The sequence below is a fragment of the Nelumbo lutea genome, chromosome 1, assembly GCF_056320005.1.
Source record: "Nelumbo lutea isolate HS-2025 chromosome 1, American lotus-T2T, whole genome shotgun sequence".
Classification (NCBI taxonomy): domain Eukaryota; kingdom Viridiplantae; phylum Streptophyta; class Magnoliopsida; order Proteales; family Nelumbonaceae; genus Nelumbo; species Nelumbo lutea.
In genome coordinates this window covers 91,353,312-91,365,941 of record NC_142684.1, presented here as the reverse complement: position 1 = coordinate 91,365,941, position 12,630 = coordinate 91,353,312, and the positions used below count along the sequence as shown (strand labels likewise).

Here is a 12,630-nt window from a genome sequence, read left to right as displayed (position 1 = left end):
AATATATTAATTTAATGTATATATCTCATTAAAGCTTTATATTTAGTGTTGTTGATGTATTTTCATGTTATATTGAAGTTTTTATAGTGTTCCTATGTGTATCTACGTGTATCTTAATTTTTCTCTGATACGCATGCATATCCAAGGCATATCTCGATACGTATCTTAAAATTGCCTTCTCAATATGCTAAGTTTGTCTGATACTTTTGAACCTTGATTGTTAGCAAACCTATGATTGCCTCCCTCCTTTTTGGCTGGGTTGATGTCGCATGCATGGGATCACCATGAACAAATGTGATTTACCAAAATCACACCAATCAAAACCATGGTTTTCAAAATCGACTCAGAGACCAAATCGGTCAGGGGTCCGGTTACCGGGTCAAACAGTCCGACTATTCGAACCGAATGGTTAGCCGGTTCTGGCAAAAAAATTAAAAATAAATAAATAAATAGAAAACGGTCAAAACTGTTGGATGGTTCGAATGGTTAAACCGCCTGGATCAACGGTTTGTTAACTAAATCAACAGTTATTTTGCAAAAATCCAATTTTGGGAAAAAACATAACCGGTTACCAGTCCAGTCTGGTTTTGAAAACCATGATCAAATCAGAGTAGATTATGTATCAATAGTCTTAGTGGAGGATGATAAAAGGGAAATTTATGCATTATCACACCTCCCGAAAGATCTACTAGCTCCACCATGGTTTTCGAACTGCTGTTGACCTGGATGGTCGGACTGTTCGGCCTGGGAGATGTGCAGGAAATCGGTTCCATTTTACCCCAAACCCGGTCCCTGACAAAAAATCGTTGAATTGGTCAATGACCCATTGACCTGAGTGGTCAAACCATCGACCTATAGATCCATTTAATGGTTTTTTGCCATTTTTTATTTTTAACTTTTATTGTTAGAACGAACCGTCCGTTCAAACTGGACAGTTGAATCATTGACCCATAAAACAATGGGCAGAACAGTTCCATTTCCAGATCATTTTTTAAAATCATGAGCTCCATCTTAATGAAATTGATTAAGGGTGCGTTTGGCATTTCTCTATTTTGAGGACTTATATATATATATATATATATATATATTTTTTTTTTTTTTTTTTTTTTTTTTGCAATTAAAAACTGTGTTTATAGGGGCATTTTAACGGTAGAAAGGAGATAAGTGCTTTTAAGGAATGTAAAATGCAGCCTAAATCAAAGCCTTGCAATTCTTTTCGAATTTATTTTTATCTCTACTAAGAACGAAAATTTGGGCTGATGTGATCTGAAGACTGAAGTGCTCCCTCAAAGAACAAATCATGGGATTACCCGAGCCATCAATAGTCCCCTAGCATGAGTCAAAAGTGTTAAACAAAAAACATGATTGCAGCTGAGTCTACTGTTGATGCGCTACTAGTTAGAGGTGTAAAGTGGGTCGTGTCGGGCCGGTATGACACAGCCCATGGGTGGCCCATGCTAAAGGTAGGCCGTGCCATGCTGGCCCATGGGCCATCACAAGTCGTGCTGCCCTATTTGGTGGAAATTTTGGGGGTTGGCCCGGCACAGCCCACGACCCAGGCTCAAGCGGGCCCATGTCATGTCGTGCCATGCTGCAGGATGGGCTATAAGCCATGTCGTGGGCTTGGTCCGTGCCGGGTTGGGCCATAGGACGGACCTTGGGCGTGGGCCGAACTGGGCTAGACTCAGTAAATGACTGAATGGATTATGGATATTAGATTATCAGGACATGATACAAATAATAATGAATTTATGAATTACAATTTCCCAAAGAATAAATAAATAAAAGTATAGAACAATTCAAATAGAAATTTAAGAATTTTATTTCATTTAAATTTGAATTAATAATGATACAAATTACAAAGCATACAATTATACAAATATTGAAACTATGAAATATACAATGGTTGGATACTTCATACTTGGATGAATGAAATATGAAAATGGAATAAATTAATAAAATATAAAAAATGCAATATAGAATTATAGACTATATAGATTATATAGTTATGAATTGAAAATACAAAATTACATTAATAGCAAATAAATTAAATAAAATTAAAACAAAATCTATAATAATTTGACAAAATAAAAAATTGTAGGTTATTTGTTAAAATTTACAATTTAAACAAAATTTACATATACATTATGATGAAAGCATTCACACACACTTTCATCATCGGGTTCAGGTGAAAAATGAAATATCCGATGTATGTAATAGTATCATGCCTTCCTTTGTCTTGTAATTGTAAAGTTGTAATCTATATTCTTCATCATGATTCATGACAACATCTAGCCAACCCTGATAAAGTGGTAGTGTGGTACCTGTAGGTCTTGCACTAAAACAACTAAGCAAAACTCCGATGGAATTGTAGCCAGTAGACACTAAAGGGGTTAGTAGATCACGAATCACGTAACATGGGCGGGATTGACGACGAGAAATGTTTTCTAAGACTCTGACTTCTCCCAATATTTTTAAAATATATTTTCCATTATTTCAAAAATTCGTTTAAATTGTAGGTTATTTCTTCTTCATTCTCATGTGTGAGAAAATGTCTGGTCAAATGGCTAGTACCACCCTTGCTACAATAGCTAAAGTATTTTCTACATTTTTGGCAAACCGTTCTTTTCCTCTTCCCCTTATTTTAAATATTCTCTAAATCGGGCTACTAAACTTGGGGTTTTGGGAAGAGCTGGACATTTTTTTTTTCAAATTCTAAAAAATAAAATTAATTTAATTGGACTTACCCCGGATTGCCAGCTTAGAATCCCAATGTGATTTCGACGGTTAAAGCCTTTCAACGTGACAATGTCCAAGCCTCCAAGCCTCCCAAATTTGTAACTTGGAGAATCAAACAATCAGCCAATCATACTATGAGACTATTAGAGTTCACTCAAATTACAGAGAATGTATGAGAGACTGAAAGAGACTGAGAGACTGAGAGAGGAAAGACTGAAGAGATTAAGAGAATAACTTAATAAGTGAATTGTTGAATTGGTGTAATGAGAATGGTGGAGGATATGGCTATTTATAGGAATTGTTGACTACCGAATTGAACATAATTCAATTGCCCAAAATACCAAAAAAACTAGTTGTTGGAAGGGGTATTTTGGTCATTGTAAAGTTATTTATAACTTTACTCAAAAAGCCCCCCTAAACCAGTTGTTATATAGCTGTTGGGGGGCATTTATGTTATTTTCTTAACCCCACGTAAGCAAAATACACAAATACTCCCCTAATATGATTGTTTATAGTTGTTGGGGGGGGGGGGGTATTTCTGTAAACCCCACCAAAAATTGAAATTAGCCGTTGGGCCCCTTTGGGGGGAGGGGGCAATGATTATATTCCGGGCAGGCCACAAGCGGCATCACACGAATTGTCATGTCGTGCCACACTGGCCCATAGACCTTGAACCCTGGCCCAATATGGCAAAGACCTTCATGCCGTGCCGTACCGAACCAGTCCAAAATCGTGCCGGGCCACGGGCCCGGCCCGATTTACACCTCTAGTACTAGCTTCTCCATGACCTCTTTGCTTAGGATGGAGCTCCGTAGGTTTACAAAATTCCTTTTCCTACCACAGTACCACCCCCCTCTAATCAATTTTGTCTCCGCTGGTTCTTAGTGATCCAGTCTTCAGATCAGTTCAAAAGGACAACAGATTATCCTGTCACCATTCGATCCTGGCCGGGTTGGGGTCCATAATGAACCCGGGGCTTATGTGGCAACTTTTCAGTCACTTCAGTCGTTATCTAACAGACAAATGACTCCTCCCAATCAAACGCCACTCCATTGTGATCAATTGATGCAAGTTGCTACATGTGGCAACTTTGAAACCTTAGATCTGCAAGACTAGGTTTCATGACGATCGATCTGAATCAGACCAACGTCTAGATGAGAATTCAATACATATACACCCCACTGAATCACTCCCTTGTTAAGTCATCTAGTCCACGGTCCGGAATCTCCGGATATAATAGTTTCTGGTGGGCCCCTTGATAGCTATGGCTTTACTACCCAAGTAAACATCAAACAAATCAGCACACCCTTGAAGTTGCAATGCTGTCAAGCGTGAAGATGGACCGGCTTGTGGTCCAATTTATAATCTATTTTGCCACGTGGCAACTTAGACACATCTCATGTGTATTGGCCAAGTGGAAAGTTGGCAACTCCATCCATTTCACACTCTTGCCACGTTGCACCTAAAAGGACCTTCACGTAGCAGAGCATTTAAACAAATCCGAGTTCGTTTGTCGGTTCCCTAGGCGATGACTTACCCTGAAAGTAATCCCTACGATTACTCATTTTACGAGTTGATTTTTGAGATTAACGGTGTATGATCCAAAGGACTCTTTAATACGAAGTTTCGTGAGGTACCAACTCAGGGCTTTTCAATAAATAAATTATGAAATTAGACCAAGCGGTGGAAAACCGGTTTCTCTTTGGTTACCAACTTAAGAGGACCTTCGCAGCTTGCTTTCTTTTCTCCTTAACCACTCACTCGAGCTTTCTTCATCTTTTAATGCTCTTGAGATCTGAGTTTCTTCGTTTTCAAATTAAGAAATTCGAAATTTAACAGGTACTGTAATGTTTTGCTCTCTAGTTTTACTTTTTTCGTACATTGATTGGCAATTTGGTTTCGTTATTGTCTGTTTTCTTTTGTTTGTGATTCAATGGTGGTTTTGAAATTAAATGGAGTGTTTGTTTTGGTTTTTATGAGGAAAGGATTCGATGGATTTGGCAACGAGTCAAGCGGAATTCGACTATTTGTTCAAGTTGTTGTTGATTGGTGACTCAGGAGTTGGAAAGAGTACTCTCCTTTTGAGTTTCACCTCCAATACCTTCGAAGATCTCTCTCCCACGATAGGTGAGTTTCTCTGCCAGATCTTCCGTAATGGGTTCTTTTTGTTCTTTTTCCATTCTCTAATTTGTATTTGCTTTTTGATCTGTACTCTGTAGTCGTCTTATACCTGTTAACTTGATTTTGCCAATGTTATTGCTTTTTTTGAATGTGTACTGGTGGGGCTAGGGAAAATTTCATGAGTTCTCCTTTGGGGGAATTGTTAGATCTTCGGTGAGTGGAGTGGGCTATTCTACGTACCCTTGCAACAAGCTTGTAGTTTATTCCTGTTAAGAGGTAAAATCTAGTCTGAAGTGCTTCTTGACACCTTTGGATGTTTCGAAGAACTTCTCCACTAGGTAAGGGAAAGGAATGTTATTGTTTGTCATTAGTGAAGATAAAGGGGCCATTACTTGGTAAACTTGCACGATATGGGCTGAAAGGTGTGAGAATGCGAGCTTGAGTCTAAGAATGGCCACTTTATGCAGAAAATGTCAAAAGTTAAATTTTTATCCAATTCACGCCTCGCAGTACCCCAGATGGCTGATGTAGTTCAACCTTCTAAATCATTAGAAGATAAAACGAATGAACTTATAGAGAGATTTGAACATTCAAAAAATATATGAAAGAAAGAGGAATCAATGTCTACCCATATTTGGAAGCTTACAGTCTATAAGGTGATAGTTTCTATTCTTTTTTTATTTTAACCAGCTCTTTTCTGGGCAGTTCCTAGTTTCTCTTTTTTATTAGGACTCTAATTCAGGAGGTAAGAAATCAATAAAATAGATGTAGTAGGTGCTTGGCATCGATGCCATTGCTTTAGAAATGTTTTCTGTATGCATGAGGTTCTGTTGCACCGTTTTATCAGAAAACGGTCCAATTTTTTGTTTGGCATTGATGCTGCCACATAGGTTGTTTTCTGGGAAAACAACACTGGTTTTGTTTGGTGCGGGTGCTGTATAACCATTTTCAGCATTGGTCTACATTCGTCATTGCACCGCTAGCAGCAATAGGCTGTTTTCTGAGAAAACATTGAATTTGACGTTTCTTCATACCATACTTTCCCAATTTCCAAGGCGTGGTCTGGAGCAACGTTTTTTTCTGGAAAAACGATGCCAAATAAGAGGCCGTTTTCTGAAGCACCACTTCTTCTGACGTGGCACCGATGTGGCACCGCATCAATGCCAAACACCACCTTGAAGACTGGACATGGGGTGTCAGATTTTGAGGAGAAATAAAGTATTCCCCTGTATAGTCTTGATTTTTAGGATGTAAATTACTAACTTACTATGGATCTTTCAATCTTCAACCTTGTTTCAGACAGGAGCTTGTTAGACCTTGAGTTTACCCACTAACCCAAGGCTGACACTGTTTGGAGACTATAAATGTTTATTTTAAATAAAGTCTGTCCTAATCTCCCTGGCATTAATAGCCAGGACCAATATTGGGTATGGGTAAGTACAGAATAATGTAAGTCTCTGCAATGATCAATTGCAGTTTGGCATGGAGTTTCATATGAGAAATCTGGACATTAATATTTTATGGTCTGGTTTCTTTTAGATATGCACAAGAACCCTCAGGACCATGTCTGACTTTATCTCACCTTTATGTCTTATTGAGAGAAAAGAGATCTTAATTTGAAAAGAATCAGGACTCTAGTGTGTGGTCCTAGTACTTGGAAAGTTTTTTGGCTTAATAACCAACTCTCACTCACATAATTTGGATTATTGGTCTGGGAGATCAATAAATTAGCACGCATGGTTTTGAAAACTGGACCAGATCAGATGGTTGGACTGGTTGGCCCAGGAACAGATCATGGGTCCAGGTCTGGTTTTAGACCCCCAAAACCATCCAACCCAGGTTTGGACTGGACGGTCAGACCATTTGACCTGGGAACCGGTGCTCAAAATGGAACCGTTTACGGCCAGGTTTCGAAAACCGTGTTAGCACATATTAATATGTGAGGGCGTGTTGTGAATGTCCAGGGGGAAGAAAGTTACAATTGATGTTACTTGTATTCAGTATTTGCAGTTTGATACCTGTTTGGCTATGACTGGATGCCTACGTGTTAGGTTTGCATTTAGTGCATTTCCCAAAAGTAATGTCTAAATGAACTGTATATTTATCTATTCTATGTGCATCAGTCTCCATATTATTTGATTGGTTAAGCAACAGAATGAGCATTTTTAGTTGGCTCTTTCCATTTATATGGATCATTACTTTTTCTTGTTTCTGCCATACCCTAATTTGCATTTCCTTTTCTCTTCTGGTCTCTGTAGGTGTGGATTTCAAGGTGAAATTAGTCAACATTGGAGGAAAAAAGTTGAAGCTTGCAATATGGGACACAGGTAAATGATTTCCTCTCAGGTTTATTTCTGTCTGTTTCTTAAATTTTTTTATCATTTACAGAATTCTTTATGGTCATCCTTACCTTCTAGAGCATGTGGTTTGTTCGCCATCAAAAAAGAAAAGGTTTTCCAGGTTTATGTTTTGAAGCTTACAAAACTTGATACAAGAAAGCACCATGTTGCATTCTACATGATGTAATCAGATGTAGGATGTAATCTATCCAAAATAAAAGAGGAAAAATCAAATGCAGGGTTGTACCTCCTCATACATCTTGTGAGTTGGAATAATAACTTGTTAAGTGTATGGAAGAAAAAGGAGGAAGTAGGTGATTATTATGGGGCTGTTTGGCAAGTCTTTCTAGGTAGATCTTTCAACAGCCCAATAGACAAGAAGACATAATGAGCTTTTGGGGTCTTGTCTTTAAAGACCAAGACTGTTAGTTCGGATCATGGTCTACCGGGCTGTTAAAAACAGCTGGGAAGGCTATTTTCAACACAGAAAGACCCAAAGCTACTTTTGAACCTTCCTGATTTTTGGCTTTTTGGTCTTTCTGTGCGCTTGTCTTCGGGTCTTTCAGTCTACATGGTACCAAATGGAAAATACCACTTTTTAGTCTTTTGAGCTTTCATCAGACTGAAGAACGTGTTGAAAAGATGCACCAAACACCACCTATATTATTGCCTTTCTCTTTCTGTAGTCTTTGAGCAAGTTTCTAAAATAACATTCTTTAGAGTACAGCAAAGATAAAGTATATAGTAACAACTCAAATGACTTTGCCAGCCCCATGAGAACTACAGATGAGAATTCAACTAGGATCCACCTCAAATTGGCTTAATAGATGGCAAGATCCAATTGTTGGTTATGAATAAAATTTGTTGTTTGTGTTTCTTTTCAAGTTGCTAAATGAATAAAATAACATTCTTGTTTGCTAAATGAATAAAATTTCTTGATCAAACATAAGAGTCTGAACTGTTTGTTAGATGATGTTGCTTTCTTGTTTGTGTTTCTTTTCAAGTGACCAAAGTGAGAAACATGCATGTTTGTCATTTTCGCTTAGCCTTCTTCTGGAGGTAGAAAAAACTATTTGTCACTATTACTAAGTTTATCTTCTATTTCTTAATGCAGCTGGTCAAGAGAGATTCAGAACGTTAACAAGTTCATACTATAGAGGAGCACAAGGGATCATAATGGGTATCGTATTTCCCTTTCCTGCATCGCTTTTTCTATCTATCAGACGTGCAATTTGTTTTTTAATTATCATTTTTTGTTTTCGTTGCCTTGCTTTTCCGTTTATTGTTTTATACTTTTATATCATACTCCATTTTGTGGTCAATTTGGTTCCTTTTGTTTTAAGGGTATACACAAATGCTATCTATTGACAGAACATGTGAAATAATAATGGTTCTTTCTAGTATTCTTTCTTTGTCACATTATGATCTTGCATGCATTGTAATTAGAGTCAAATTCTCTACCATTCTCAACCCTTTCAAAGTTGGGTACATTGTATTGCATCATATCATGTATCTAGTGAATCTAGGATAGATCAAAGTACCGATGCATCTATTTGGATGTAGAGCCCATAACATAGGCTGTCGTGCTGGTGCTGGTCCTCTTTCATGGGCCACCTGCACTGTATCAGGCCAGCCCAGGCCTATAGCAGGCTGTGCCTGCCTGGCATGAATGAGCAAAGAGGGGAGCCCAGCACAAAGCCAGCCCTGTTGGTTTTCTGTTTGTTTTTTTGCCAAGTAAAAATGAAAGAAAAATTGAAAAAAAAAATAATGGAAAATTAACAAAATAAACTGAATACAATGCCCCTTAAGGAAAAATACACAAATGCCCCCCAAACTAGTTGTTTATAGCTGTTGGGGGGCATTTCAGTCAATTTGGGCCCCCTAAAGCTGTTATAGTCATTGGAAATGGGCCCTCAATGGCTATATTCTCGTGGACTGCACATGCCAGATCTGCGTCGGGCTGTGCCATGGACTGTGCTGGTGTGCACCCTTTTTTGGGTTGTGCCAGCCCGTGGGCAGCCCAGCCCACATTATAGCTCTAATTTTTTATTAATTATAGCAGTTTCATTAAGAATTAGAACAGAATACAATGAGTGCAAATAAAGAGGTATGCTCTCTTAACTCCCCTAAAAAAAACATTAAAAAAATTATTACAATTAAGCCCAAAAAAAGTTGGTTTCTTCCTACCCCTTGTTTCGCTAGGAAATCATCATAGGCATTAGTAGTTCTTTTAGCCCACATAAGTCTCACATCCATTATCTTGTGTCAGCCATTTAAATTTCTTTCTTTCTCTGTTTTAGTTCTGAAGTCCATCTTCTTTTTGCAGCCATCGCACCACCAGCTTTGAATCACCTTCAATAATCATCTTACTAATGTTTGTATGTTTTGCCTTTTGCACTCCCTCCACTAGAGCCATAATCTCAGCCCTTAAGGAATTCCCTACACCAATTGGGCCTGAGAATAAACTAATAATTCTGCCTTTCTCATCTCTAAAATTGCCTCCAATGCCGGAAGGACACATCACAGCTATATTTGAATGTTCATTTGACCAACTATATGAATGAAATGTTAAAACATCAGTTCTGGTGACTTTGATGTGTTGACTTGCATTAGTATCTCAACTTCTGATTAAATAATGAACTTTCTATTATTTGAATTTTACCATTAAGAAAACTGATAAATTAGTATTAAAATGACATCATGTCTTATATCACGATCAATAGCTACTAGGGCTGTCAATGGACTCCTAATGTCTGAAACCTGATCCAACAGGTGATCCCAATTCAATCTAATATCATTTTATCTGATTGGGATTTCTGATAGGATTTGGATTTCAGTTTTCACCAATCAGATTGGATTCAGATGATCTGATTATATCCCTACTAGCCAATTGGGTCTGGCAGAAAGTTTGTATAAAACAGTGAAATTGAATCTTGTCTGTTGTTTCTCCCCATGCCCTTTAACCTGTATAATAACCCTCTTTAAGTGGAACAATTTTGGCTTATGCTAAAAAAAAAGCCTTCATTCCAATCTAACCAAATCACTAAAAATGATGTTGAGGCTTCACAAAAAATTGATCTGATGATTGTATCAATGGCATAAGATGAAAACAAAGTTATACTGAACTTGATGAATATAGCATCCAAGACTACATGGTCCTTCAGGTCCATGTGGATGAAATAATTTTTATTCAGACTTATGGAGACTCCCTTTTACATGTTTTTTAGGCATCTAAGTATCTAACAATTGTTTTTTGATAATTTATGCATCTAACAATTATAGCATGTCCTTTTAGTGTAAGCCAATTGCAACTAGGAAATTGTTATGTAAAACCTGTAACTGTATTTCTTCTTTTGGCTGCTATAGTTTATGATGTGACACGGCGTGAAACATTTACAAACCTTTCTGATGTATGGGCAAAGGAAATCGATCTCTATTCAACAAATCAAGATTGCATTAAAATGCTGGTTGGAAACAAAGTAGATAAGGTACTTTATACTTATTGGTTGAAAAATTATCCTTTTCCTGAGACTTCTAGTGTCAGGTTGATGATAAGAATCTTTGGATAAAGCATTAACAAAGTAATTTATGAGAGATAATACGAATTGAATTTTATGTTGTTTTTCTTTTCCTGTTTTGCCAGGAAAGTGAAAGGGTTGTCACAAAGAAAGAGGGACTTGAATTTGCAAGGGAATATGGATGCCTTTTTATTGAATGTAGTGCTAAAACAAGAGTTAATGTGGAGCAATGCTTTGAGGAGCTTGTCTTGAAGGTATTCATGATTTAAACCTCTTTTGTTTCTTTTCCATGTAAATATGAAATCTTTAAAATATGTTTTAGGACTTAGATAAAGAATATGTAGATTCTAGAATGATCATGGGACCTTCTCTGGTAATGTACTAAATGGTTTCTCTAGGTGGTCCATACAGCTGTGATTACCTTGGCAAGTCCATCTGTGGTTGAGTTGGCAGATGCCGCAGATCTTGGAGTCCAGCTCAATGAATAAGGATGTTGGCATGTTGCCTCTATAATGATGTAACTCGAACTCCATGATACAAACTTCTTTGAATATCCATATGTTGCCAGTCTAGGTAATCCCTACCAATGCAGCGGGTATTCAGGTAAGACTGGCCACGGCATCCCTACGGAAGACAGAATTAGGGTACATTGTGTAGGGAAGCTCCCTATCGACCTAATTAGGGTAACTTTTCCTATTGTTGTTGAAATTCATCCTTAAGAGCACTCTGCAGAGCTGAAGTCAGTTTTGCAAAAGAATTATTTTCAGCTCAAAGATTGTTCCCTAACCCTTCTGCCTACAGGTTTGAGAACTATGGAATATTTGTCTTTTTGCTTAGTTCTTTTTGTCAAGTGAATAGGAGGCGCCATGAATTATTTTTGTTCGTTTTGGGAATGTGATGGGTTGTATCATGTTTGATGATAACAAATTTGATGGCGGTCATGCATGGTAATATGCAGATCTTGGATACGCCTAGTCTCTTGGCTGAGGGTTCAACTGGAGTGAAAAGGAACATCTTTAAACAGAAGCCTCCACCAACTGATGCATCGACCAGCACTTGTTGCTAATATTGATCACCGGCCAAGATTTCTCATTTCTCCCACTGCAGTGGTTTCAGTGATTGTGGTGGTGGTTTCTTTCCAGGTCACTTGTGTAATCCCATCTTTGATGGGGAATTGTAAAGTTTGTTGTGATTGCGCATTCTTCTCAGAAGTTATTTGTGAATACTGCAACTATCAAGTTTGATGTAGCGCATGCTTCTCAGTTAATTCCAGAAATTCACGAGTTTCTGTTTAATGGTCGAAGTTATAAACTTATGAGCTTACATTGGGAGGAAGTAATCAATTAACTCTTAGAAACGGGCATTCTGTATTCATCTATTATTTTAATGAAAGGTTAATCCCTCCCGCGACAGCTTAGCAAATCTTAATGATGTAAATTTTTTGCTGTTTAACTAAATCGCTTTCTTCACTGTACATTTGTACTGAATATACTGGAAGATATTCAATTCAGATGAAAGCATCTATCACTTTGGCTCAAGTAGTCACGTAGTATGAATTTAGGGTTGATGGGTTGTCCTTTGATCATCGGGAACACCACTTACAGCAAACTTCGAGAAAAGTAGAAGAGATCGTGCAATGCAAATCGGGCCGGGTTAGGTTGGGTTCAGGTCAATCCTAATCCAACCATCCAAGTTTAACCCTTAATCCTAACTAATTAATCTTTTAAGTTTTGGGTTGGGTTCGGGTTACCCTACTCTACTTTTTGCATAATGTTCTTAGTTTTGGGTTGGGTTCGGGTTACCCTACTTCTCTACTTTTTGCATAATGTTCTTATTTTCTGGAGTAAGGGCTAAGGTCATTTCAATTTTGGCGTATGAGATTGGGTTTGAATTGGCCAAATTCCTGACATAAT

At 37.8% G+C, this 12,630-nt stretch overlaps 1 protein-coding gene across 1 annotated transcript; it reads left to right on the top strand.

The window, feature by feature from the left end:
• The first annotated feature begins 4,321 nt into the window (after positions 1 to 4,321).
• Positions 4,322 to 12,012, top strand: LOC148876103 (ras-related protein RABC1-like). The gene is made up of 7 exons (XM_088966111.1): positions 4,322 to 4,578; positions 4,725 to 4,866; positions 7,119 to 7,187; positions 8,314 to 8,379; positions 10,566 to 10,687; positions 10,843 to 10,971; positions 11,676 to 12,012. The coding sequence occupies exons 2-7, from the start codon at positions 4,731 to 4,733 to the stop codon at positions 11,781 to 11,783; spliced, it is 630 nt and encodes a 209-aa protein (XP_088822237.1). The 5' UTR covers positions 4,322 to 4,578; positions 4,725 to 4,730; the 3' UTR covers positions 11,784 to 12,012.
• Positions 12,013 to 12,630: the final 618 nt, after the last annotated feature.

Coding starts and splice junctions, on each gene's coding strand:
- LOC148876103 (XM_088966111.1), top strand. CDS start 4,731: ATGGATTTGGCAACGAGTCAAGCGGAATTCGACTATTTGTTCAAGTTG. Junction 4,867..7,118: donor AGATCTCTCTCCCACGATAG/GTGAGTTTCTCT, acceptor TGGTCTCTGTAG/GTGTGGATTTCAAGGTGAAA. Junction 7,188..8,313: donor GCTTGCAATATGGGACACAG/GTAAATGATTTC, acceptor TTCTTAATGCAG/CTGGTCAAGAGAGATTCAGA.